The sequence below is a fragment of the Acomys minous genome, assembly GCF_964271855.1.
Source record: "Acomys minous genome assembly, chromosome: 8".
NCBI classification, from domain to species: Eukaryota; Metazoa; Chordata; class Mammalia; order Rodentia; family Muridae; genus Acomys; species Acomys minous.
Window position 1 is genome coordinate 100,846,434 of NC_140489.1, and position 26,683 is coordinate 100,873,116.

General features: G+C 46.7%; 1 protein-coding gene across 2 annotated transcripts; it reads right to left on the reverse strand.

Annotated features, from left to right (window-relative positions):
• Positions 1-171: 171 nt before the first annotated feature.
• DNAJC27 (DnaJ heat shock protein family (Hsp40) member C27) lies at positions 172-26,683 on the reverse strand. Of its 2 annotated transcripts, XR_014781196.1 has the most exons (8): positions 26,385-26,683; positions 23,516-23,598; positions 19,471-19,540; positions 15,882-16,046; positions 14,916-15,038; positions 6,820-6,980; positions 3,714-3,897; positions 172-559 (listed from the first exon to the last, which is right to left on the reverse strand). XR_014781196.1 is itself a non-coding variant. In XM_084792606.1 (7 exons), the coding sequence occupies exons 1-7, from the start codon at positions 26,469-26,471 to the stop codon at positions 3,765-3,767; spliced, it is 822 nt and encodes a 273-aa protein (XP_084648732.1). In that variant the 5' UTR covers positions 26,472-26,683; the 3' UTR covers positions 172-3,764. The 2 variants fall into 2 exon arrangements, 1 of the variants encoding a protein (XP_084648732.1); XM_084792606.1 differs by having other exon boundaries at positions 172-3,897.

The following is a 26,683-nucleotide window of genomic DNA, read 5'->3' on the forward strand; positions in this document are numbered from 1 at the left end:
TCTCTGTGAGCTAGGCTGGCCTCAAAGTCATCACCCTCGGTGCTGGGATTATGGTGAGCATCATGTCTTGCTGAATGAAGGTCACAGCTGATGAGGAACTGGATTCTGTTTAGTCTAGTTTTATACCAAGATCAGAGTCTCAACAAATCAGTTGCAGCCGGCACAACAGTGTTTGCTATTTGACTTTACTCTATAAAAATACACAACTTAAATACATATGACACTCTGTATACAAGACATAAACAATGAGTAGATTTAACACTTTCAGTTATTTCAACAAAAAGCAAATGTGTAAATTACCTTGTAAGAGCATTCACAGTCAAGGGAAAGAGTGTGCAGGGAGCAATCGGTGCAGGGAACCCGAGCTGTTCTACTTTCCAGTAACAGTCTTCCACGAAGGGCCTTTATCAGAGCGTCCACACCGCACTGCGTGTTAGCTACAGCCCGGCTGCCTGCCCACACCACAGGTGAACATGTTAATCCTCCCCAGAGAAAGGCAACGGAGCAATCAAAGTCCAAGGGGCGGGGCACTAACCGTGTCTGAAACTGTGCTCAGCACCTGGATGAGAAGGATCAACAGTTCCTTGCTTGTGACACCTGCAGTGGAAATTGCTTAGCTTGCTTTTGCAACTAAATTCACCTTCAAAGTTTTACAAAGATGCTGGGACTTAGCTCCACAGGCTGCAGTGTGTATGAAGTGCCAGTCCTGAACCTACTGAGCAGACCAGGAAGGGGCACTGTCATCGCCAAAGGTGACGTCCCAGCTCCTTGCTTCCTAGCTTCTGATGGCAATCCCTCTGTCCTCCTGCTAAGAGTGGCCACTCTGAGTGGAACAGCCACTTGTCCCTGACTCAGTACTGGCAGGCGCTCCTTGCTTTACTCTGACGAGCTTTCAACCATCTAGCCGCCTGACCTATGGCTCCCTGAACTAAGACAGAATTAGGTACCATTTTCCAGGTATAAAGAAGCATTTATCACTTAGATTTCAATCAGTGAGAACACACTAGAGTAAGTTTCCTGAGGTAAATACACGCCTTAAGGAATGATGTACAATTTACAGAATGACAGCAATTTTATCCTCAACATCTGAACTCTTAAGTTAGCAGGCTGGAAAAACCAAGGACCCATTTAAATGGAGAGATAAAGTGGCAGTGCTTAAGTAAGAGGGGCTAACAGTGGAGAACAGCGATTCACAGGGAGACACAAGAGGAGGACATGGACACAAAGGGGAGGATGCGCTAAAGTGCTCGCGAGGGCCTCGAGAGTATCTCTGAACTGCCTCAGGGGTTTCCAACAAGGTGAAGAAGTGACACTTGCTCGTGAATCAGATGTGGAAGACATGGCTTTTCTTTAATGACAGCTGGTCAAACATTTTATCCCTTTTTTTGGGAAACAAAGTCCTTCATAAAAATTTTTCAGCCACTGAAATGACTGTGCATTGTGACTCCTGCTGATGTTCTGAGATCTTAACTGTCCAACGAGTTTTTAAAAGGTGGGACACAGCACATTCCTGCACCAGGCATTTAAATGAACGCAGAGGTTTGTAACAGGATTGCACCTAGCCTTCAAAATGCTTTGTTGTTTCTTATTGCTCTGCTGATGGATTATGGAAATCAGAAGAGCTCTGGGATCCCAAGGCTTAGCTTCTTCATTTTACTACTATCACATAAATAAAATAGTATACAGCCGCCCTAAATGTTAATAACTAAGATGTCAGAAACCGAATCTCACAATCCAAGAATCAAGCCCAGGCTACATTTCAGCAAGTCGCTCACTGCTCGCCGGGCAGTGGTGGCACATGCACGCTTTTAATCCCAGCACTTGGGAGGCAGAGGCAAGTAGATCACAAGTTTGAGGCCAGCCTGGTCTACAATAGTCCAGGATAATCAAGGCTACACAGAGAAACCAAACCCTGTCTCGAAAAACAAAACAAAACAAAATACAAGAAATACTCAGTGCTCATGTTGCTGAGGGGCGCAGAGGCCCCACTCGGGCTTACCCCACGCACAATCCTCACCCTCACGCCTCCCAGCCTCTGCTCCAAGAGCAGCTGCGTAACAGATGTTAGGCCTGAGGGACGCCTCAGGCAGAAGTGAGCCCCATGAGTACTTTGAAGTGGAGTTCAGTCATCTCAGAAGCTAGCTCAAGGGCCAGAAGAAACCATAACGCCATATACCAGATCTCTCTATCTTTTTTATGCAGATCTGAGTTCATTAAGAACAACGATTTTAAGCTCAGTGCAGCTGAGTACAGCCATGCAAAATGAGACTACCACGGTGAAGGGGAACATTCCCGAAGACTGCAGTGGCTTGGACCGTAAGACAAGAGCGTGTCTGAGGGCAAGAGAGATGTTCTCTGGCCATCGTCATGGGACAGGTGTTTAAAGTCAGTCTGGTGACATCTTATATCCTTCAAGCTTCAGTTAGCACAGGGGGCTGCAGCCAAAAATATGAGTAACATAGGTCAGAGGGGATGACATGAGCCAAGCATGAGCCCGCTCCCCTAAGCACAGTAGGAAATTCAGTCCCCGTGCTCCATCGGCTCCATCCAGCCCAGGCTACAAGGCAGGGACAACAGCATGAGGAATGCTTCTCTATGTAAAGTAAGTTTTCATACTTGTAGATTAGAAATCCTAGAGTCCAAGCAGAAACTGTACACAGGGCCAAGTTATCCCACTGTGCCCCAAATGGATCAGGCTCACTTTGAGTCAGCTGAGCCGAGGGCAATGCCAGGGAGCCAGGAAGAAAGGTAAAGGCAGATGTGCGATAGAGTGGGGCGAGAAAGAAACAGAGTAACACTGATGCAGAAGGAGACTTGTCTGTGGAAGACTACCTACCCGGCTGCCTCTCCCATCACCTGTGGTGAGGCACGAGGACAGGGACAAGTCTTATGCAGGCCCCTCCCTGTACACGACATGCCTAGCTCTGTGGGGGTGACTGAGTGAATACTCCTCAGTCATCTATAGTATGCCCTCTGGGTGCTGCTGTCCTGGGCTCTGGTTCCTTGTTCCCCTGTCTGCTTACTACAAGCAAAGACCAGGGATCCAGGATGAGCTCGTGGGCTGCCTTTCTCTCTTAGGACTGGCTCATCTCTCCCCCTGGTGGTTGGAGAAGGAACGGAGGGAATGTCCTGAAGTGCAGTGTCCCCTCACTTTACATGCTTCTACAGGGGTGCTTGGTTTTCTTTGCAAGAGAGTCTCGCCATGTAATCCAGACTGGCCTCAAACTCATAATCCTCCTGCCTCATCCTTCAAGTGCTGGGATTACAGGCACATGACACCATGCCTGGCAACTAACCTGGCTGATGGAGAAATACTAACCAAGAAGCTGCCTGGCTGGCTGCTAAGCTCTCAGGAGCTGGGTGCTGTCTGCTTGCTTCTGTCATTCTCTTTCCTGCTTTTATTCCCGTCTCTGGTGTTGGGTGGCTGGATGGATGAGGAAAGTCAGGTGAGTCAGTGTCCTGCTAGCCTCCCTCTCTCTGGAGGCTTCATGGACTGTCACAAGCGAGTGCCTAAGCAACGCCACACTTACAGACACTGAGTTATCTCTCGGTGAGAAATGAGGTGTGTAAGAGATGTGGGTCTCTCTCACACACAAAAGCAGCTCATCTTGCTGAGAGACGCCCACAGCATGGCACTAACTTACAAATGGCAGCACATGAGGGAACAGGACAGTGCACATTTGTGAAGGAAAAATCCATGTGGGTTATTTCACCTCAAGGAGAGTGTGTTTGCATTTGAGCGCGCCCGTCACCTTCTCTGCCTTCTACTTGATGTTCTTCAGGAGGGCTGTCCGGGCATTCACAACTGCTTTGAAGGCGTCTTCACTGCCAGGTGCTACGCACTTGTCGGGGTGAAGCAGCACAGCCAATTTCCGGTAGGCCTTATTGACTTCCTCCCTGCAAAAAGCAGCCAATCGGTCAGTAACCAGGGTGGCCCCAAATCCTGCACCCCAGCTATCTGGACACACATCTCCCATGGAGTTATTTCCTTTTCTCAAAGGTAGGATAAATGACTGGAAAACAACAAATAAACAGTAGGTTGTGTACAAGTGGAAGAATACACCGAGTTTACAAGACAGACAAAGGATCAGCTGCAGCCAGGCAGCTCTAAACGCTTAGGGGGCACGAAGCAAGCCTTTGTTAACCAAAGCAGTGGCAGCCTGGGCCCCAGGGGAAATCCCCCCAGAGAAGCTTCTGGAAGAAGGGGGGACTTGTGATTAGCAAGGGGTGTGGGACTCAGAGTACCAGGGAAGGAACTGGAAGAGACCTGGAGCAGATGCTACTGCCTCGAAAGCAAAACAAGGGAAAACACTGGACAACAGGGAGGAGAGCTCACACAACAGGAAGTGAAGTCAGTGGAAGAGGCAGGTGGACTCAACATGGGGCCAGAGAAGATGAGGAGGAGACACCAAGATAACTCCAGGGTGCGGAGAAGCAGATCCTGGCTGGAGAAGGCCAGCGACCAGGCTCCTGTCCCATCCCCACTCCCATCATCCTCATGTGTCAGGCTCTGCCCCCACATGACTTTATGTCCCAAGCTTCCTTTTGTCACCAGGTCCCTGTGCTCCTGTCAGCATGGCATGATGCTGTGTCAGGTGCCTTCACCGTTCTGTTTTTATTGCGAAGACTTCTCATAGCCCTTGCTCTCTGCTGGCTTGGAGATGGTAGAAAGTCCACTATCCCTCTGGAGTGTGACCTCAGTCTGGGGTCACAGCGTATGCCAGCGCTTCTCCTGCTGCTGGATGAACCCTCAACTTTCTTGCTCTAGTTCTGCATGTTATATTCTCCCTATGTAATCTTTCCTCTGTACGTATGTGTGGTATATGCTTCTCCCCCCGCCTCCTCTCTCTCTCTCTCTCTCTCTCTCTCTCTCTCTCTCTCTCTCTCTCTCTCTGTGTGTGTGTGTGTGTGTGTGTGTGTGTGTGTGTGTGTGTGTCTTCCTCTATCACTTTCCACCTTATTACTTAAGATGAGGTCTGTTAAGCCTCAACATAGCTGCTTTGAATAGACTTGCTGGCCAGTGAGCTCCAGGATTCACCCGTCTCTGTCCTCCCAAAACAAGGATTACAAATACATGCTGCCATGCCTGGCTTCTACGTGGGCACTAAGTGTCTAAACTCAGGTCCTCATGCTTGTAGCAAGCACTTTACCCACTGAGTCACCTTCTCCCAGCCCTTATATGTGTAATCTCGGCATTAGTTATCAAGAGGCTTTCCCCTTCTTCAAAGAAATTTGGATGGCCAGAATCTGTATTTATCCAAAGACCTTGGTTCCTTGAGGAGAACACAGGATCCCTCCTTCTCCAAGACAGAGTCTGGGGCAGGGCCAGGGGAGCCACTGCTTGGCAGGGTACGTCTAGACAGGCTCAGTGTTATGCCTGGCCTCTGCAGTGAATGTCTTTCAAGATTTATAGTCATAGGAAAGACTCTCAAGGGAAAGTTCGAGAGCAGCAAGCTGGTGCAGGTGTGTGTCAACAGTATCTCAATGCTACTTACAGACAGTAAGGTTTCTTTAAAGTTCAGGAACTGTAAGTACATTTGGCCCCAAACAAGGATACTCTTCTTTATTTTTTATTTTTCCTTTTGAGAAAGAATTTGACTAGCTAAGGCTTGTAGAAGGAATGTCTTGTGTCTGTACAGAAACATCACCTGTCAATAAAAGGCTAATGGCATATAGCTGAGGCAGCGCATAGAAGATGGGACATCTGGCAGGCCAAAGAATTCTGGGAGAGAGCCAGGTATAGGAGAGTCACCCAACAAGATATGAGGACAGATGCATGGTACCTGAGCACGTAACCAGCCACACGGCAAAATGTAGATTAATAAAATGGGTTATTTTAAGGTATGAGCTAGTCAGAGAAGAACCTGGCTACATGGCCTCGGTACTGGCCACTGATTTGTTGAAGGAGGTTTTTTTTCTCTAGACTCCAAGCTCCCAGAATAATGACTCATGAGACTCAAAATACTAAGGCCATATATCTAGGCTGTTCTCTGACTAGCTCATAACTTAGCATAACCCATTACACTAATCTACGCTTTGCCATGTGGCTGGTTACCTCTGCTCAGGTACCATCCATCCATCCATCTCACATCTTGCTGGTTGACTCTCCCTCACCTGGCTCTATCCCAGAATCCCTTCTGCCTGTCAAATGTCCCACCTCCTATTCCCTATAAGCCATCAGATTTATTATTCACAGGTGAAATTTCCACATAGACACAAAACACTCTCTCAACAAAGGCTGGCCTCAAGTTTGTACTCTCCCTCAGACTGCTGAGTACTGGGCTTACAGGTGTGCACTGCCATGCCCAGCTCTTCCTAAATAAATCTCCTAAATAAAAGAGGTAACAAGTATGACCCAATGACAAAGGAGAATGAGCAGGTTTATGAGAAAAGCATTTGGGAGACAGTGTTCTAGGTCAAGAGACACTGCTGTCTCCTGAGGCCCCAGTGTCAACCATGTCTCTGAATACCAGTTTCCCCAGTAAAATGGGAGCAAGCTGAACAATCTTACTTCTTCTAAAACTCTTCATGATTTAAGAATTATTTTTTATAAATTTTTTCTTAGGTTGTGTCAGATTTTTGCTCACCACAGTTGAAGGTGGAGCAAGGCACTTCATCAAATGTTTACATAGAAACACGGCACAGCTCGATCAGCAGGCAATGCGCCCTCTGTTTCATTTTTCTGTGTTAAGTTGGCGGGGTTGAACCCTTATGAAACTTATTTCCACACATCTTCAATCAGAAGAAGAAAGATTTCACAGGACTTTTGGCAGCAGAGCCCCGGGCTCCTCCAGAACTACACACCCTAACCCAGCTTACCTTGAGGCCCCAGGTCTGACTCCCAGCATGCCCCAGCTGTCCTTGCTATTTCGGATTCTGCGAATGGTGTCTGCTTGCTCTTTGGTGAAACTAGCACTGCTACTTGCGGCAGGACGTTTCCCACCATTTTCACACAAGTCAACTATGGACGTGTAAAAGGTCTGCAAGAAGAAACACGCCCCATATAAGTCAGTCTCTCAAACAGGGGTTCCTTTTGCACATGTCAGTGACTCCTCAAAGTTGCAAGTGAACTAAGTGCATTTCAATTACAGAACTGTTTTTCTCACATGATCAAACTATATTTATATCCATTTCCCTGGAGCTGATGACAGAGCCCAGAGCCTTGCACTTGCTAGACAAGTGCTCTACCACTAAGTTAAATCCAAGCCACTAACTATATATTTTTAAAACAGAAAAATACAAGCCAAATTAAAATTTATTAATTTAATTTTTTTTATTTATTTAATTTTTGGTTTTTCGAGACAGAATTTCTCTGGGTAGCCTTGCTTGTCCTGGACTTGCTTTGTAGATCAGGCAAAGTAAAATGATTCATAATATGACTCTCAGAGAAGCACATTTGAAGTTGGCAATAGATGAACACTGTTAGAAAAACTCAAATAGTAAAATATAAAAATTTTCTCCACCCTGAGTCCCTTTCCCCGCTACATCCATCATTAGTGTATTTTAGTATCCTTACAGAAACGTCTGCTACCAGCAGATTTCATAAGCAAATACATAAGCATTTACACAAAAGATCTCAGATACAACACAATGCTTAGCAGCTCGCAGTTTCCCACACAGTGCATCCTGCCCAGGCCTGGTGTGTCTGCCTGTCATCCCAGCTCCTTGGGAGGCTAAGGTAGGGGAAGGATGAGTTCAAGGTCCGCTCAACCTACAGAGTGAGTTCAAGCTAAGTCTCAGTGATGTGATGAGTCCTGCTCTCAAAACAGAAAGTAAAAGAGGGACCTGTGAAGCAGATCAGTGGTAGATGCTGAGTGTGAGCAAGGACTAGGTTCAATCCCTAGATTTGCCTTGGAATCATCCTACATTTACAGTCATTCTTTGCTTTCTACTGAGTTCAGTATCCTATTATGTGGCTATACCACCGTTTATTTAATTCTCTATTCCTGCACTAGACAGCTGTTTTAAGTCTTCTGGTCAATACTAAAATGCTTTGTTGTTGTTGTTTTAATTTTAATAATTTGGTTTTCCAAGACAGGGTTTTTCTGTGTAATAGCCCTGGCTATCCTGGATCTCTCTTTGTAGACCAGGCTGGCCTTGAACTCCCAGAGATCTGCCTGCCTCTCTGCCTCCTGAGTGCTGGGATCAAAGGCGTGTGCCACCATGCCCAGCTCTGGTTTTACTTTTTGAGATAAGGTCTCACATGGCCTTGGCTGGCCCTGAACTAGCTACATAGCAGGGGGTGACATTGAACTCATGATCTTCCTGTCTCTGTCTCCTAGTCTTAGGATGACAGGTGTGCCATTAGTGCATGCAACTCTGTAGTGTGTGTTCCTAGGTGAACTCAACTTGAGTCTTTTGCAAAAACAACATGTGCTCTTAACCTCTGAGCCATCTTTCCAGCATACATTTCTGTAATTACAAGTAGAGTAACTTTCGTCTCTCCTCACTCTCCTCTCTTTCCTTACCTCTCCATTTGCTAGGTAAGTAATGTACATCCCCAGGGTCTATAACTAGTTTTTTGCTTGTTTGCCTGTTTTTAAGAGACAGGATTTCTCTGTAAGAGTCCTGCCTGGCTGGCCTGGAACTTAGTCTATAGACCAGGCTGACTTTGAACTCAGAGATGTGCCTGCTTCTGCCTCCCAAGTGCTAGCATAAAAAAGTATGTGCTGTCAACACCCAGTGCCCGTAACTAATTTTAATTGATGTTTCTTCTCTTCCCTTAGTTTCTCTTAAAATACCTTCTTCTCTTTCAGATTCTTCAATAGCACCACCTTTTGAAAATGTGTCTTTGGGGCTAGAGAGCTGGCTCAGTATACTCAGTATAGGGGAACTTTGATCCAGCAACATGACTGCTCTGGCAAGTGATCACATCTAAAGATCTTCTAGGTCTATGTAATCTGTCTGGGACACAGACATGCCCTTAGTACACAGCTCTTAGTACACACCTTGAATCCCAAAAAAGTAAGATTAGTTTATAGAAGGAAGCTGTAATATTTGAAAGTGATGTTTAATTGAGGGGCAGACAAAGTGACAAATCAGAGTAAGATTTGACAGAATGGGTCAGAGAGAGGATGCCCCCAACTCTCACAAGAAGAGGCAGGAAGGAGAGGCTACTTAAGGGCAGTGTAGGAGGAGAAAGGGAGAGCAGTGGTAAGAGTAATTATAGTAGTGTTTCTGGCAGTTTACAAAACAGGTTCCAGAGAGAATGACCCAGAGAATGAGAAGGAGGCAGATTAGAACAGACTGCCAGAGTTAGTTTGAGGCCAAGCAGAGCAATTTTGTCAGAAGCCAAGAGAAGCCAGTTTGAATCAATCATCTTAGAGAGGAGTTTGAGGCAGAACAGCTGAGTTGGACCAGCCAGCCAGAGTTCAGAAAGAACTAGAAAGGGTGAGCTTATTCAGCAGTAAGTCTCAGAGGCTGAAACCTTCTAGGCCTAGGCTATCAGTCATAGGCTGGAAGCTGAAGCCTTCAAGGTTCAGGTTTACAGAAGATTAGATTGTACAGAGGTTAGAAGCGTCCAGGCCTAGGCCTGGAAATAGATAGAACAGAGAAAGAAGTGCTCTGGGCTCAGCCCAAGTTGTGTATTCGGACAGCTTGAGTACAGCTGTCATCTCATTCCCTCCTCTGAGGAAATAAAAAACAACATTTACATCACTCAGTCATTGGGATTGTGCACAGCTCTCCTAGGAGACCAGAGTTTGGTTCCCAGAACCCACGCAAATCGGCTCACAACTGCCTTCAACTCCAGCTCCAGAGGATCCAACCTGTGTATCATGCCTCTGTCCTCCTATCACATATAAAAACACACACAACTAAAAGTAAATCTTCTAAAACTCTATCTTTCCCTTCCACTCCTCTTTCTTACTTCTAGTAATAGCAAAGCAACTGGGAGCCTAACAAGAAGCCTTGACACCTGGGAGAAAGAGCATCACGGGCTGGCTCATGTGTGGCTGGTCTTAGGATGACCCTTTGCTAGCAATGTCAAGTCAGACCCAACCACGTTCCTCCTGGCACAAAGTCTGTACTGAACAGAGAGGAAATGAAGGAAATGCTTATCACAGAGTCACAAGGAAAGCACAGCTTCGGGCGCACCTACAGAACGCTGTTACTGCACTCTCCTCGTCAGCCTATCAGAAAGACTCTACTCATCATTTCTACCAAGAACCAGCCAGAAGGAGAAAAGCACCAAGAAGGGCTCACAGTTCACAAATGTTGCTTGGGTGTGTGTTGCTAACATTTTCTGGTAGCCTGGAATTAACCTTAAATAGAAATATAAAGATCACACAGGCACAGATAGTTATTCTTCACATGGCTATTGAAGACCAGCTATTTTCCTCACATTAGGAGCGAGATCAAAGGTTGTTAAGTCTCAAGTCTGAGTTCCATCCAATGCAGAGCAATTGATATTAGAGCAGACCTGTCACCTGACAAATGGACCAGCGCTCCTTTCAGGCAGTGGACAGCAGCAAACATGAAACCACTGGGCGGCGGGCCACTGACTGTTTTCCTGGAGGCGGACACAAAGTCCCACTGAGAGAAGGAGGCAGAGGCAGAGGCTACAATTGAGAGGCTATAGCAGCAGCAAGAATCAGCAGAGCGAGGCACTGGGCAGGAAGGAGCTGGGCAGAGTAGCTAAAAACTAGGCTAGGCTATGAAAATTGCGGCCACCTGAGGCTGACCAGACTGAGAATACAATCCATGTTTTCTAGAGGGAGACACCTAAGCCTGGCCTTCCCAGAGCACCAGATCAATACTCCTGAAGTCCCTGAGAGGCGTCACAGAAAGGCTGTACCTCAGGAGTTTCACTCATCCTAACTAAACTCAAAGCAAAGAACCAACATGACTGGCAAGAGACAGAATTTGGAAGCTGAATCCTGCCAAATTAGAAGGTTTAGGAAACGTTTTGGGCTTCCTTCAGATCTCTGACATTGAAGCAAAAATGCAAGCTCACACAAATGCATTGGAATCTGCCTCTTGCAACAAGGAGCAACATTCTTCTGAGAAAGACAGAGGAACATGCAGGGTCTCTACAATGTACCCTCCACAGATGTGGTACCCAACCAAAACATCACTACCACACAAAGAAATAAAAAAGTGACCAATGTTAGGAAAAAGCAGTGAGTAGAGAGAGAACCCAAGCTGGTTCAAATGCTGGACTCAACAGATTTCAGAACAGCTAGCTGTAAGAAATACTGAAAGAAGATAAAGACAAGTATACTTAAAGAATTTTTTGGTTTTTTCGTTGTTTTTCGAGACAGGGTTTCTCTGTGTAGCCTTGGTTGTCCTGGACTCACTTTGTAGACCAGGCTGGCTTTGAATTCACAACAATCCACCTGCCTCTGCCTCCTGAGTGCTGGGATTAAAGGCGTGCACCACCACACCTGGCTTGATCCCCCTTTTTTTAAATGCTGACACAGCATTGTGTGCCTGCAACCCAGCACCAGCAACGTGTAGCGAGTGACCAGGGACTCGCTGTCTAGCCAGCCTAGGTGAACAGGTGAGCCCCAGGCCAGTGACAGACCTTTGTTTCAACAAAACAAGGAAAGAACACCTACTTAATGACATCCCAAGATTGTCCTCTGGCTTTCCACGCATGCACGCACATACATACATACATACACATACACACACACACACACACACACACACACACACACACACACACACACACACACCAAACAAAAAACAATGAGAAACAAAACAGCAAGACTTCCCATAGTTGATCAGAAATACCTCCTCTTGAAAAAAAAAAAAACCCTCCCCCTGTGGGGCTGGAGTAGTTAAGTACACTGCTGCTCTTGCAGAGGACTTGAGTTGATTCCCAGCAACCAGATGGCAGTTCACAATAACCTGTGACTCCAGCTCCAAAGGATCCAAACCTCCTTCTGGCTTCCACGGACCCCAGGCTAGTGTAGAAGGGATATGAGAGGGCTTCTCTACCCCAGATAGTTCCCGAACAATCGAGACAGAGATCTCTTGGGTTTGTAACAGCTTTAAGGCACAGTGACTAAGCAGCTATCAACCTCTAAGCCATTTTGCTATTTCCCAGCTCTAACTGCTCCTGCTCCATCAGGCCTCCCGGCCACGTGCTCAGGGTCCATGCTGCCCCGCTGACTGCCCTCTCTCTGGCTTCCTCTTCTGCTGCATCTTCTGTTCCCTCTCTCCTCCCGCCTTGTGGTCCCTCTCTGACCCCAAGCTTGGGAAACTAAGCTCCAACTACTTTTCTTCTCCCCAGTTATAGGCTTCTAGCTATTTTATTAACCAATTAACTTTAAATTAGGTACAGCAAAGTTTACACAACAAAGGCAGGTGTCCATGAGGATGTGTTCATCTCAGCTGCATTCAGAGCTTGAGGGCCAGTAATTTAGCATTGAATGCATAGTACCAGACCCACCCCAACACCAAGCAATCTCAGAGAATGAACAGATCCAGATAGGACACATATAAGGAGAGGCACACCTCAGCACAGCCTGCTGCAAACCAAAGATAAAGACAAACTCCCAAAAGCAGCCAAAAGTGAAAAAAGTGAAATACGGACAGAGAAATTAGAGTATGAATGTGGCTTCCGCTTTATGGGACACAACAGAGGCCAGAGAGAATGGAACATAATCTATGGAGAAGCCACCTACCATGATTTGCAAAGTGAAACATTGTTTATGTGCACCAGATGGTCACAGTGTATAGTTAAAGTACTGAATTAGAAGCAAAGAAAAGTGTAGTCTTTCACAGTTACTACACAAACTCTCTGGATGTTCTCATATGCGAAACAAAAAACCAATACCTCCAGACATTGTCACATATCTCAAACAAGGTGAGACATGCAGATATCCAGAACTATGCATCACAGATATGGCATACATGCACACTGATGTGATCAAATGAAGAGGAACCATAGCAAACCAGTGTTGCCCAGCCAACCAAGGGTGGCACCTGTCTTCCAGGAGGAGTGGCCTCTTGTAAGGAGGAAATTCAGAGAAAGAATCATTACAATCCACCCAGCAATTAAGACAGACTCTGTGCAGAATAACTACACTATCTGAAAGGCTAAAAATTCCCCAAACGTCAGATACAGTCACAAGAAAAATAGTTTATTCACACCATCATTTCCAAATGGATCTACACTCAAGCCTTGGCTTTATTACTTACTATTTTAAGTAGCCTCCTTACCTAAAAATTATTCAAAATTAATGCCTTTAAAAAGTGACATCTGGGGCTAGGGAGCCAGGAGCAGTGGCCGATGCTCACAGCCTCAGCACCAGGTAGGAAAGAGGCAGACAAGTAGATTCTGGTGGCTCTCTGGCTACCAGTGACAGTGAGTTCTGAGTTCATTGACACACTCCAGCTCAAAAGGTGGAGAGCAAGAAAGACACTTGACATCTCCCTTACATACCTGAGGGTACACACACACACACACACACACACACACACACACACACACACACGAAATGACCATCTACTCAGGCTGTCAGATGAGTACATCCTTCTACTGCCTTTTGGATTTTTATTTATGCATGACCAGATGGATTCTGAAATGATGGTCGGCCTCCGCTCTCTGTCTCTCTCTCTCTCTGTCTCTCTCTGTCTCTGTCTCAGATTATTTATTATGTATACAATACTCTGCCTGCATTATACCTTCAGGCCAGAAGAGGGCATCAGAACCCATTATAGATGGTTGTGAGCCACCATGTGTTTGCTCTTAACCTGAGCCATCTCTCCAGCCCTAAATGATGGTCTCTTATCCTCTAACTAACTGTAACCTCTGTGAGCTGCTATGAGCATGGGGACAGAAAACCTGTGTGTGACAAGGCAATTCTGGCACAGCAAGGCTTCATATGAATGTAACACTGTACCCAAAGATGCCTTTGAAGGGGAATCTTCATCTCAGTGAAGAAGCACAGAAACTTCCTAACCCTGTGACCACCACAAACACCTGGAGAGTTTCATCAAGACACAAATTCCTAGGCTCTAGTTGAGCATAGTGCTGCATGCCTTTGAGGAGCCAGAGGCAGGCAAACCTCTGAGTTTGAGGCCAGCCTCATCTACATAACAAGTTCTATGCCAGCCAAGGGCTACATAGTGAAACCCTGTCTCAAACAAGATAAAATATCCCAAGGCTCCACAGAGGCTCCCAGAAGTCTAAAGCAGAATTTACATGTTGAAGAATATCCCCAGGTGTGATGGTGCTTTTGTGTGTCCACTTGATGGGACTTAGACTCACTGTGGAATGTCTGGCAGAACTTTCTAGATTGGGCTAGGAAGACTCACCCTAAATATGACAGCACCATCCACGGGATGGAGCACTGGACTGAATAAAGAGCAATCAAGCAGGGCTCCAGCCAGCATTCCCCCTTCTCTGCTTCCTAAGTGTGGATGCAATGGGACCAGGTGCTTTAACTTCTCTGCCACAGTGGCCTGTACCCTTGAACCGTGATCTAAGTAAGCCCCTTGCCTTCCTGAAGTTGCTTTTATCAGGTATTTATGACAGCAGTGAGAACAGCAGCTAAGACACCAGGTGACTATGATGATAAGCCAGGTCTGACTTACAATACACAGCAGACAAATCAATCATATTCTCTCTCTCTCTCTCTCTCTCTCTCTCTCTCTCTCTCTCTCTCTCTCTCTCTCTCTCTCTCTCCCTCCCTCCCTCCTTCCCTCTCTCCCTCTCCCTCTCTTTCTCCTCTCTCTCTCCTTCCCTCTCTCCCTCTCTCCTTCCCCCCCTCTCCTTTCCTCTCTCCCTCTCTCTCTCCTCTCTCCCTCCCTCCCTCCCTCCCTCTCTCCCTCTCCCTCCCTCCACACCCACCCACCCCTTCTCTGAGAAAGTCCCATTACTGGGTGGCTTCTCAGAATCTTGACTCTGCACTGGCATAACTGGCTCCGACACAAACCCTACAGCAGGAGGTTTGGTTGGTTACCTGGAACATCTCATTGATTCCCTCTCCAGTTTGTGCGGATGTTTCAAAGTACAGGAACCCTTTGCCTTCAGCCCAAAGACGCCCGTCACTTTCATCGATGCAGCGATGTTTGGTGCAGTCGATCTGAAATAGAAAGTCAGGAGGGGGCAGAGAGAAGACCCACCTTGTTCTGCTACACCAGGCCCAGTGGGGTCTTTATCACTGAGCCTCAGAGCTATGTATAAATTACCTGGCTAATAGGGCCATAACAAAAACCCGATGATTTGGGTTTCTGTCTAATTTAGACTACACTTCCCACTTCCTCCCGTGGGAAGGGGCTGTGATGCACTTCTGTGAAAGCTGCATCATTACCTGCCCTTATCAAGGGGCTACCTTCTGCTGTCTGCTTTGGACAACTCCTCCCACCAGCTCAAACTATGAATATTAATTTTTCCTGTATGGTCCAGACTGCATCCTCAACTTGGAAAAAAATGAGCAAAAATCCAGTTAGATCAGGTTTTGTGGGTTTTGTCTCAAAGACATGTTTTCAAAGGCTACTGATTTTTTTGTTTGTTTGTTTTATTTCTAAGGTCTCACTATGTAGACCTGGCTATCCTGGACTCGCTCTGTAGACCAGGCTGGCCTTGAATGCAGAGATCTGCCTGCCTCTGCCTCACAAGTGCTGGGATTACAGGCGTGTGCCACCACCACAGGGCTAACACTACTGATTTCTATGTTAAATCAGTGTGTGTGTGTGTGTGTGTGAGAGAGAGAGAGAGAGAGAGAGAGAGAGAGAGAGAGAGAGAGAGAGACTATAGAGTCTCACTAAACTACCTATGCTGGCCTGGAAACTCTCCATAGCTCAGGTTGCCTCAAGCTCAGTCCTCCTGCTTTCGGCTCCCAAGTCCTGGGATTTTGGACTAAGCCACACACCCAGCTCTTTTCTCAGACTCACAGCTGTGTTAGCAAACTACTTCAGAGAGTTACCTTGTTGGCACATACGACAAAGACAATGTTGTCCATGTTTCCATGAGGCCCAAGCTCCTGCTTCATCTCTTCCAGCCATGAATCAAGGGCGTCAAACGAGTCTTTCTGCCCAACGTCATAGACCAGTATCACACCTTGTGTGTCCTTGTAAAATTCATTTCGGACCTTCAGACAGAAAAAGAGAGGCATGAGGTGCTGGCTCTGTGACCTTTGTAAGAGTGCACCTGACAGGAATTAACAGTGTATCTTTTATATTTGGAGTATTCACTATTGTATGTCGCTATTTACTGGCATTTAAAGGACTTTACATAAAATCAAAATGAAACAAACAAATCTGTAGGTCAGGAGAATTTTTAGCAGAAAACAAGGGCATGGTTCCTCAGAGGCAGCACTCTCTAGATGTAGGTAGACTTAGAACAATCATGTAAAGATCATTTCAAGAATATGTGAACAATCAAAAGGAACTTGAAGCAAAATGATACAATTATGAGCAATGGCTACCACCACACATCACACCTCAGAGTGAACCCAGCATTCCAGGCAGAACTTCCCAGACTGTTCCAGGACTGTACATCAACTCTCAACCCCTAGCCTCAGAGCCTAGTGCTAAGAGGAAGCAGGGAGCGCCCACTGAGGAGGCAGGCAGCCCCGGGTTCAAACCCACTGAAGTGTGTGAGCTTGGCTAAATCGCAACCTTTCCACACTTCCTCATCTGTAAAAGAGGCTCACAGTGCCATGGCTGGACTAGGTGAGGTCCACATCAGCCAACGAGGGACACGCACAAAGATTCAATCTGTCTCACAAAAGCAAGGCCAGAACACGCCGCAGACAAAAGGAGGACAGCTCCACAAGGAGATGCTGCCGGCGCACAGTGTTAGCTCTGGACAGGACTAGCTCACAAAGCTGCAAAATGTGTCACTGTGGTCCCTGTCTTCCAGAAAGTGCCACACTGTACCCTGCAGAACTCTTAGCACACCATCGCCTCTTGGTTTGAATGTCATGTCCCTTATTAGGATTTTCTGGATAATGGAGAGGTTAAATCCTGGTGCTAAATGATCCAACATTTGGTTTAAGGAATATACTTACAGCCGGGCGTGGTGGCACATGCCTTTAATCCCAGGACTTGGCACGCAGAGGCAAGCAGATCTCTGTGAGTTCGAGGCCAGCCTGGTTTACAAAAGGATTCCAGGACAGCCAAGACTATGCAGAGAAGCCCTGTCTCGACAAACCAAAAAAACCATGAGGACATGCAGATTCTTTTGCCAAATCCTGGGGAACACACCTAGAAAACACCAAGAGGCATAGACAAAAGCCCCATGGAAAGTCTATTCTCACTAGCAAAGGACCCAGCAAAGGGGCAGCCAGGAAACAAAAAACATCAGACAGTAACTACTCCAAATAAACACCTTTGGAGGGAAATAGCCCCCGCCATAGTCAAGATTTAAAGGAAAATACGACAGTGAAATAAACACTTAGCTACTGGAGTCAACAGCTGACTGAAGGAGACAAAAGTCAGTGAATGAGGGACCAGCTGTAGGGGCCTGGAGGTCCTCGTGCTCGGATAAGCATTAGGGAACCTGCAATGTTAAAACACACAGGGATGTTCCTTCAAAGGAAAGGAACCTGTTAGCCTCCCAGAATGCATAGAGCAGATGGCGTTAATAGCCTGGTGACCTTTGCACTATCTGTGTAGCCAAGACCACATGGATCCTCCCCAGACCCTTACTGTGAGCTTGCTTTCTCAGCCAATCTATAGAACCCGTCTTTATGGAAAGAGTTTTGATGTGGTGACATCCTATCTTTATTTAGCTTACTTTATCTTTATTACGCACATGGATTGAGTTAATTATTACCAGGAAAATTTTCACCAAGTTATGCCTAAACATGCCCAAAATCAACTCCTCAGGGTCAGACTCCTGAAGCTGGAACCAGCACTGGCCACTTAGTTGTGCTGAACTGAACTAGCCGCCTTCCTGCCTCCTGCAATTGTGACTCAGTGGCCATGCGCTGCTGCCTGTGGTGGGCACAGAGACCCCTGCAGCCAGGGAGAAAGCTTGGTAGGAAAAGCACTTAGTGCCAAGCTGGGTGACCTTAGTCTGACTCCCAAAAGCCACATGGTGGAAGGGGGAGAGCCAGCTCCCAAAGCACGCGTGCACACACAAACATACCACACACACACACACACACACACACACACACACGCACCCCATGGCATACATGTACTCATACATAGACATAAGTAAATAACATAATTCTAAAAAAATCAGTAAAACAGCAAAAACACCCAATCTGGGTGTCTGTGCATCTGTGTCTGTGTGTACATGTGTGCCTGGGGGAGGGAGGTGACAAGGACATAAGACTGTGAATGAATTAGCAGGGACTTATGGAAATGTTGGACTAGAAAGATGAGTAAGAAGATAAACAGCGGTGCTGACGAAGCCCTCAAATGAAGAAGGAGCAGCACGGTGGCTGCAGCCCCAGTGAGGTGGGAGTGTGAGACAAGAGGGCTGAAAATCCGGGTCAGAGGTCAGCCTGGGTAGCACAGGCAGCGCCTGCCTCGAAAGGGAGACTGGCTGAAATGCCTCAACGTGCTGAGGGCCGTAACTTCAGACTCAAGTAGCTGTGAACAGCCCAGACAGCAAACCCCCCAAAATCCACCGACCTGAATGAAAATGAAAACAGCACGTCGGTGTTTGCAGACACACAGGCAATGCTGAGGGGGGTCCACAGCACTCACAGCACAGAAGAGTGCATTGTAAGCCGGCTCTACCTTAAGAACCCAGAGCAAAGAGCAAAACACAGCCAAAGTACAAAGAAGGAAGTGACAAACAGGACACCCTGAAGTGGCCAAGCCAGCAAACAGTCACCAACAGGGAGTGCATGACTCCTCTGGGGACTGCCACACACAGGAGCACACACACCAAGCAGGTCACACTAGACCCTGCTGTGAAAGGTGGGGCCTTGCTGAGCCACTGCAGCCGTGCAGGCCTGTAATTATTATTCTCTCAGACTCTGGGCTGAGGTATGAAGTAAAAGGCCAGCGTCCTCTTAAGGTGGAAACGGCCTATTCATTCAAATGTTTGAAACACCAGCCAGGAATTTTCTACTCCTATTCCAGGAAAGCTTAAGTGATCAAACAGTATCCACCGAACTGAGGCTCTGAAGGCCACTAACATGAGCTAAGCTTTACAGATGATTTCAATACCGGCCATTTGAATAAACTCCCCACTGTCTGCAATGTCAATATGGATTTAAGTCTGTCTTTCTTTCTTTCTTTTTTTCTTTCTTTCTTCTTCCTCCTCCTCGTCTTCTTCTTCTTTTTCCTCCTCCTCCTCCTCTTCTTCTTCTCTTTTCTTTCTGTTTCTGCTTTGTTTTTGTTTTTATTTTTATTTTGTTTTGAGACAGTGTTTCTCTGTATAGTCCTGGCTGTCCTGGAATTCACTCTGTAGATCAGGATGGCTTTGAACTCACAGATACCCACCTGTCTCTGCCTCCCCAAGTGCTGGAATTAATGGCGTGTGCCAGCACCACCCAGAGTTTTGTTTGTTTGTTTTTTGATGGACTTAAGCTTTCTAAAAAGGTTTCTTACCTCATAGAAGAAGGGGTGTCCAGCCATGTCGAAGATGTTAACTTTGATTTCTCTGTCTCTGACTTGGACCCTAAAATATTCAAATGGAAACAATCTCAAAGGTTGTTTTTCTGCACCCACATATTTGTCACTTATGGATTTCACAAGGAAACAGGGGTGAGGCTTCTCCATCCTCTTCTTAATTCCACAGTCTTTACAACAGGAGCCAGCAAGTTGTCTGACAAGCTCACCTCCTTGTTCGGGACACTGAGCCCTGAGGAAGCACCCATTTTTTACCTTCACCTCAGATATTTTAGTCTACAACCCTGAACCACCAAGTTGCACATGGTCTGGGGAAGGGCTAGAGTACTGGGCCGGGAACACTGCGGGGGCTTCTATGTAGTGGTGGGGAAGGCCTCATCTGGCTGAATAAAGACTTTCTAGTGCAGCCTTTTATAGAGGCGCACGCACACCACAGGCAACCCCTCACCTGTACTCTGTAAGCCAAATAAGCTGATGGTTCCCTAGACAGACCTTGGATGGTGATTGAGACCTTGGGAGGAGGGTAAACACTGCTCATGTCTCCCTTGGGAAGGAACTTCAGCAATACTCATTTTGGGATAATCATCTTTTTAAAACAATCAGTAATAAGCAATCTACCCTGTCTCCAAAAAACAAACAAACAAACAAACCAAAAAACCCACAAATAAAAAGCCTCACAGTTTGATGGCATCCTACGGCAATTTCCATTTCTTAGATAAACTAACGACTGATGCAGGTTCTAAACACAGTCCCCTTAAGCAGGATGCCCCACCACACCACTGATGGAATTTCTATGCTCTGAAGTAGAAAACGGGAAAGTGAAATAGAAAAATGTGGATTTCAAATGAAGAGCTTTGTACGTTTCAGTCAAGAGCTACGAATTTTCACACTTCAGAGAAAATTGTGCAAGAACACCTGCTGCTGCTCTCAGCTGGAAAATGGTGATAGAATTCACACAGACCTCTTGGTTCTGCTTTGCCACTGACCTGACCTACTTCAATCCAGCCTGGAAGGACAGACCTAACCTGACTCTGCCCTTCCCACAGCTGACGCTGCTGAGGGTACACCTCAATCCTATCTGCCTTCCTGGATAGTGCCTTTGTACCCTCAATAGAAAATTTTACCTTTAAGTGGAGATATCTAACTATATTTATTGAGCAGTCAACCAGGGAGAAGCACTGTGCCAGACATTTGGAGAAAACACACAAACATCCCTTTTTACAGGACTCTCTTTGGATTCAGGACATAAAGAAATCAACCCTGACTGACCAGGAAACTTCCTCCCTGAGGTCTGGCTTACACAGTACCACAAGATGCTCTGCAGGTCACTGAGGAACAAAAGAGATCATGATCTCCCCAGTGGTGGACCCTACATTCTACAATAACCAACCTGCCTGGCAAGATACGGCCACAGGTATAACAGTGGCATGGCAGTTATGAGGATAACCAACCACTTCCTGATTGTATAGGAGGCCTGTTCCATGGGAAAGATTTCGTGTCTAATACCATAAGCCTGGTCAAACACCCATGGCTGGAAGATGACAGATGGGGGAGGGGAGACTCCTGTTGTTGGTTTGCTCACTGGTCATGCTGCCAAACTGCTATCTCGACATTTATGTTTGGACCCATAGACTTGCTCAGAGAAGCTTCTTGCAATGGATAACAGTTAATACAGAAACATGTAACTGGTCAAAGTGCCAAGTATAAAGAACTAAGGATGCTTAATTATGGGTGAATCACCTTTCTCAGCCTCAGCCAAGCAGCTCAGGGAACATCAAGCAAGAAAGAATGTAAAAGCTGGCAGATGGAGAAGAAAGCTGCGAAATGCTGACTTTGGCTATGACATGGCTGCTTTACACACTAACTCTCACACCTGGGGTAATCCAGATAAGACCAGATCAAGCCAGTCAAACCTCCAGCATGGGTAGAGGACCTCTGGGGCCCCACCCTTGGCAGAAAAGCTACTGGCCATTGATGGGTGCTGAGGGAAGGAGAGCGCCTGTCTTCTGGACATGTGGCCACTGGCAGGTTGCCCACGCCAGTGGATGGCCTCACACCCACGCACATACGGAGGTCATGGTGGGTGGATATGATCAAAATGCATTATATACATGTATTAAACTGTCAAAGAATAAAAAAATTAACAGAAAAGATATCCCTTTCTCAAAGTCAGAGATTAAACATATACAAATAACATAAGCATTCTATAGCAAGCACCACAGACAGTATAGAAAACTCTAACAAAAGTGTCACTTACCAAGATCCTCACTGATAAAGAGGTCCTCAGAGGCTGAAGGTCTGTGGGGGCAGGAAAAATCTCATCCTGAGACCCTCTTGCTCTGGGCCTGCATGTCCTAGTGTATTCTTGCGACCCCCCACCTCTGCCATCCTTGAGGTAGTGTTGTTATAGAAAATCCCAAATAGTTAAATTTTACTAGTGAAGACTCAGGAGCCCAATGCTGGGGTGAAAATCTGCTGGCTCAGAAAGGCAGAGAGCACACAGCTGATCTTCCTACTCAGCTCGCGGCCCGAAGGAAAAAGCCAAAAACTGAAAGCTAAAAACCAAAAGCTCAAAGCTAAGAAGGCCAAGGCCAAAAGCTTGCTACCCACCCAACAGCGCAAGAGGAAAAAGCCAAAAGCCAAAGAGCTAAAGAGCCAAAGAGCCCTTCTCCTCCTCCAAGCTGTCAAATAGCCTTCTCTCAAAGTCCCTCCTACTCGTTAATCCCTGTCAGCTGCCTCTTGACCAAGCTGCCTCTTAACCAAGGCTTCACTTTATTAAATTCTGTGTACAGAAACTCTTGATGTAAAGCTGTGTCCTAGGGCTGAGCCACACCATAATCACCTGTTTACAATAGACAGGAAGTTCTTGGATCGAAGGCGTGTTAGGGCTGAACCACACCAAACAAGAAATAGCTATTTACAGTTCACAATCTCAGGAGTGACTCACAATGGAGTCAAATATCCTGCAACAAGGTAGTCATGTAGCCTGGTAGGTTTCAGGTTAGACTTCCCCTCTCCTTCTAAGGACGTGTCCAGCAAGCACCTGGAACTCCTCTCCATGCAGATGAGCACTCCCAGCACCTTCACCCCGGTCAATGATGTACATTCACCTGTGAACCCCTACCCACTCCCCAAAGTTTGCTTGTTTATTTTGGTTTTTTGAGACAAGGTTTCTCTGTGTGGCCCTGGCTGTCCTGGACTGACTCTGTAGACCAGGCTGGTCTCAAACTCACAGAGACCTGGCTGCCTCTGCCACTGGAGCGCTAAGATTAAAGGTGTGCGCCACCACTGCTCGGCCTCCCCAAGGTTTATATAACCCTTACTCACCCCTCAATAAAGAGAGCGACTTCACTGAAAAACGCCTCAGAGAAGGCACCACCACCAACTAGCCCATCTGCCCCAGCTAAGCCTCATTCTCTCCGGCCCAGCCCAGCCCAGCCCGGCCCAGCCCAGCCCAGCCCAGCCCAGCCCAGCCCAGCCCGGCCCAGCCCGGCCCAGCCCAGCCCAGCCCAGCCCAGCCCAGCCCAGCCCGGTGCACAACAGCACCTGGATACGCTGAGGGGAGAGACTGAACAGGGGTGGCAAAGGCCTGAAAGTCAATGTTTAAGAAATGTGCTGTTTACCCTAATTTTACCTTTTTTTTGCGGTGCTTTTCTTGCTGCTTTAATCCTCTCTCCAACCATTCCCAACTCACCCCCAAATAAATCCCCCCTCATCTCCAACTTCACCCTTCTCAGATCTATTCGCTGGAATGCAAGAAGCTGACAAGATCATAAGCCAACAAAAGACCAAACAGCCTAAGAACAACACACTTGCTGGTCAGGGCAGCTTACACAGCCGTCTGTCCCAGGTGCCCCATCTGCCAGTTAGGCTTTGTGTTGTCCCTTAGCCCCATCTTTTCCAATTTATCCCCCAAGCCTCTCTCTCAGCGTAACCCAGGCGCACGCTCTGATGTAGATGCAGACTATCTGAGGACACACTCTGAGTGTCTGTGTCATGTACAGGCCAGAGGAACAACACTTACTTTGTGACTCCATAGTCAATCCCGATCGTTGCCAGGTATTTAGGCACAAATCTCTTCTCACAGTAGCGCTTTATAATACAGCTCTAGGAAGACAAAAATGCATACACTTAGCAATATATATGGAGAGATGTGTGAAATGAACAATTTCTTCATCAGAGATTCTTTGGTCAACTCAATGAAAATGAAAGTGTTTTGAAATGCAAACCCTAGCTTACACGGCAGAGGATGCTTGAAACTCTAGCCCTTGAGAAGGAGAAACAGAAACATCAAGAGATCAAGACTAGCCTCAGCCACGTGAGACCCTGTCTCAGAAATAAGACAACTCCCCAAAAGACAAAGAGAAAACAAAACCTCTGATGTAGCCAAAACAAGTATAAAAAGGGAGCGTTGGTTTTGTTTTGAGAGAGTCTTGCTCCTAGCTAACTTGGAACACGCTATGTAGATCAGGCTGGCCTCAAACTCACAGAGATCGGCATGCCTCTGCCTCCCTAGTACTGGGATTGAAGGCGTGTACAACCAACCAGGTCACATGTCAAGATTTTAAAGAAAAAATTTCACTTGTGTTTTCGGTTTTATTGCCAGTCCCTGAGCTCTTCTCTTTCACAGACCTGTCCCAGCCTCACACGTTCACAGCACTAAAACCTCCACATCTAGCCTTGCCTCCAGCCAGGACCAGATCCACATGTCTAAGCATCTCCCAGATGGTCTGTACTCCAGCATCCTGCCATCATCTAATTCAACATGTCCGGGTCCTCTGTAAGAGTAGCAAGTGCTGTAACTGATAATGATAATGGATTCATAGCTCAGTACATGACCTGAAAATCAGTGAATTGTATGTTTTAAATAAGTAAACTACATGAATGGTTTTGGTTTTGAATTTTTATTTTCTTTTTAGTTATGTGTATGTCTGTGGATATATGCACATGGGTGTGCAGGTGCCGACAGAATACAGAAGAGGGTACCGAATCCCTGGGAGCCGAGACACAGGCAGCTGTGAGCCGCACAATCTGATGTAGGTGTGAGGTTCAGTGCCGGGTCCTCTGTAAGAGTAGCAAGTGCTTTTAATTGCTGAGCTATCTCTTCAGCCCTCATTAAGCCTATTTTAACTTGAAAGGTTTTTTTTTTTAATCTTTGGGGGAAGAAAAAGGTTATTTCCAGTATTTTTTTTTTTAATCCCGCTCCAATTTGATTGTGTGTGTGTGTGTGTGTGTGTGTGTGTGTGTGTGTGTGCGCGCGCGCGCGCGCACCCTGTATCAGATGATAACTTTTGGAAATTTGTTCTCTGTTTCTACCATAGGTTCTGGGGATGGAACTCAGGTCACCAGGCTTACACAGTAAGGGCTTTTACACCAGCCCATCCCCTTCCTATAGGGGAAACTTGAGCGCTCTCAATGACCTTTGTTTATACTCAATTTAACTTCTGGCACTGACAATCACTGTATCTCAAAGCCTCCTAGGATCTGAAATTACCAAATATGCTCATTCATCATCGTCCTCATGTCTCTTCCTACATACTATGTTAATTTTGATAGCACAATTTTAAAAACAGTAAATAAACATGGTTAGTTTTATTTAATCTATTAAGCACATTTTTCAAAACTGTCTAACACTTATTTGCATGGAAAGCCAAAAATTAGGTAGAAAGGGGATTTCAATTAAGCACATGGGTGTCATCTTCAGTGGCCATCCATCTTGTTTTCTGAGACAAGGTCTCTCTTGGGACCTGGGCTTGCTGATTAAGCTAGGGGACTTGGTCAATGCGCCCCAAGGATCCTCCTGTCACAGCTTGTCCAGCACTGGGACTAAAAGCCTGTCCCACCAGGCTCAGCTTTTTGCAGGGCCCTGGGTACAGAGCTGTTTTCTATCGCACCAGCTGAGCTGTATTTCCACCTCTCTTTGCTTTTGAAAACAGAGTTGGAACACAGTCAATAAATGTTAATTTTCATCGAATGCTCTGTTAACACAGACACTAAGGTACATAAGTAGTACAGGAGCGTGCTAAATATTAAAACACTAATAAATATTTACTGAGATCTGCTAAGTGCAGGGCACTGTGCTTGGGAGAATAGAAGTCTCCGCTTCTAGTCCTTCCCTGTCAATGTTCGCCGACCATGGGGTTCTTTACCAGCAGCTTCCGCTCATGAAGAGAAGAAAACACGAAAGAACAGGCATCTAAATTCATCTGGGAAAAGCCTCAAGTCACTGCTTCCTTTCCCTTCCCATCTAAGGGGAAGTTTAATAGTTAATATGCAGCAGATAGAACACGTGGAAAGATAGTATTTTTTTAAAAGACAAGAAAAAAAGAGCTTCTCTTAGAAAATGGACGTGACATTAAGAGAAATTTAAAACAAAAACAACGTAGGATCCAGGACGGCCAGCGCAAGTCCCCTTAAAACACATTAAGTTGTTATGTTCTGGTGATGGAAATACAGACTCCCAGGCTGTACCCAGCAACGTTTTTCTGACTCTAACACCCCATGGGCATCTCTTTAAACAGTACAGCTAGGAGTCAATGACTTTCCTCACCGGCAGGTTCTGGATCCCTGTCCAGGAAAGCAGATTTGGTATCCAAGCAGACCATCCATCACTGGGACCTAGACTTCCTTACTACCTTCAAAATACAATCAAAGGTCAAAGGCCACCCCAGACAGCGTCCTAAGGACAGTGACGTCAGTTAGGAGCCGCCAACCCAAAGGTCAAAAAGGTCAAGATAGTTTTCAAGGGATGCCTCAAGCTCCTGTGAGCACAGGCAAGCAAAGGGGATGGAGAGAAGGCGGGGCTTTGGGGTGTTGAATGGCTGCTCTCCCAGCCAATGGGCATATCACTCCGGCACGCGGAGGGCCTGCCCCTCGCAGCACGCGGTACTCACTTTCCCTACTTCGGCATTACCCATGGAGATGACTTTGATGCGGAGGGGCTTGGGGGGCTCCTTCCGCTTCGGCACGTTGGCCTCCATTGCCTTCGCTCTGCCAGGGCTGCAGGTTCCGGTGTCCTTACGCACCTGGCCAGCCCGACCGACCCTCAGGCCTCCTCGCCCAATGACGGAGCCGCGGCGCTCGTCAACACTCTGGCTCCGCGGCTCGCCATCCCCCACCGCTGCCTAGCCGCGGACGGACGCGGGCGGTTGGGAAGCCGGGAGCCGTGGAGGGCCAGAGCAGTCTCGCGATG

Bases quoted from the DNA above. Each gene is read 5' to 3' on its own strand.
- DNAJC27 (XM_084792606.1), bottom strand. From the start codon at position 26,471: ATGGAGGCCAACGTGCCGAAGCGGAAGGAGCCCCCCAAGCCCCTCCGC. The intron at 23,599-26,384 runs GTGAGTACCGCG...TTGTCTTCCTAG, and splicing joins GTAATGCCGAAGTAGGGAAA to AGCTGTATTATAAAGCGCTA. The intron at 15,039-15,881 runs GTAACTCTCTGA...TTTCTATTTCAG, and splicing joins TTGTCGTATGTGCCAACAAG to ATCGACTGCACCAAACATCG.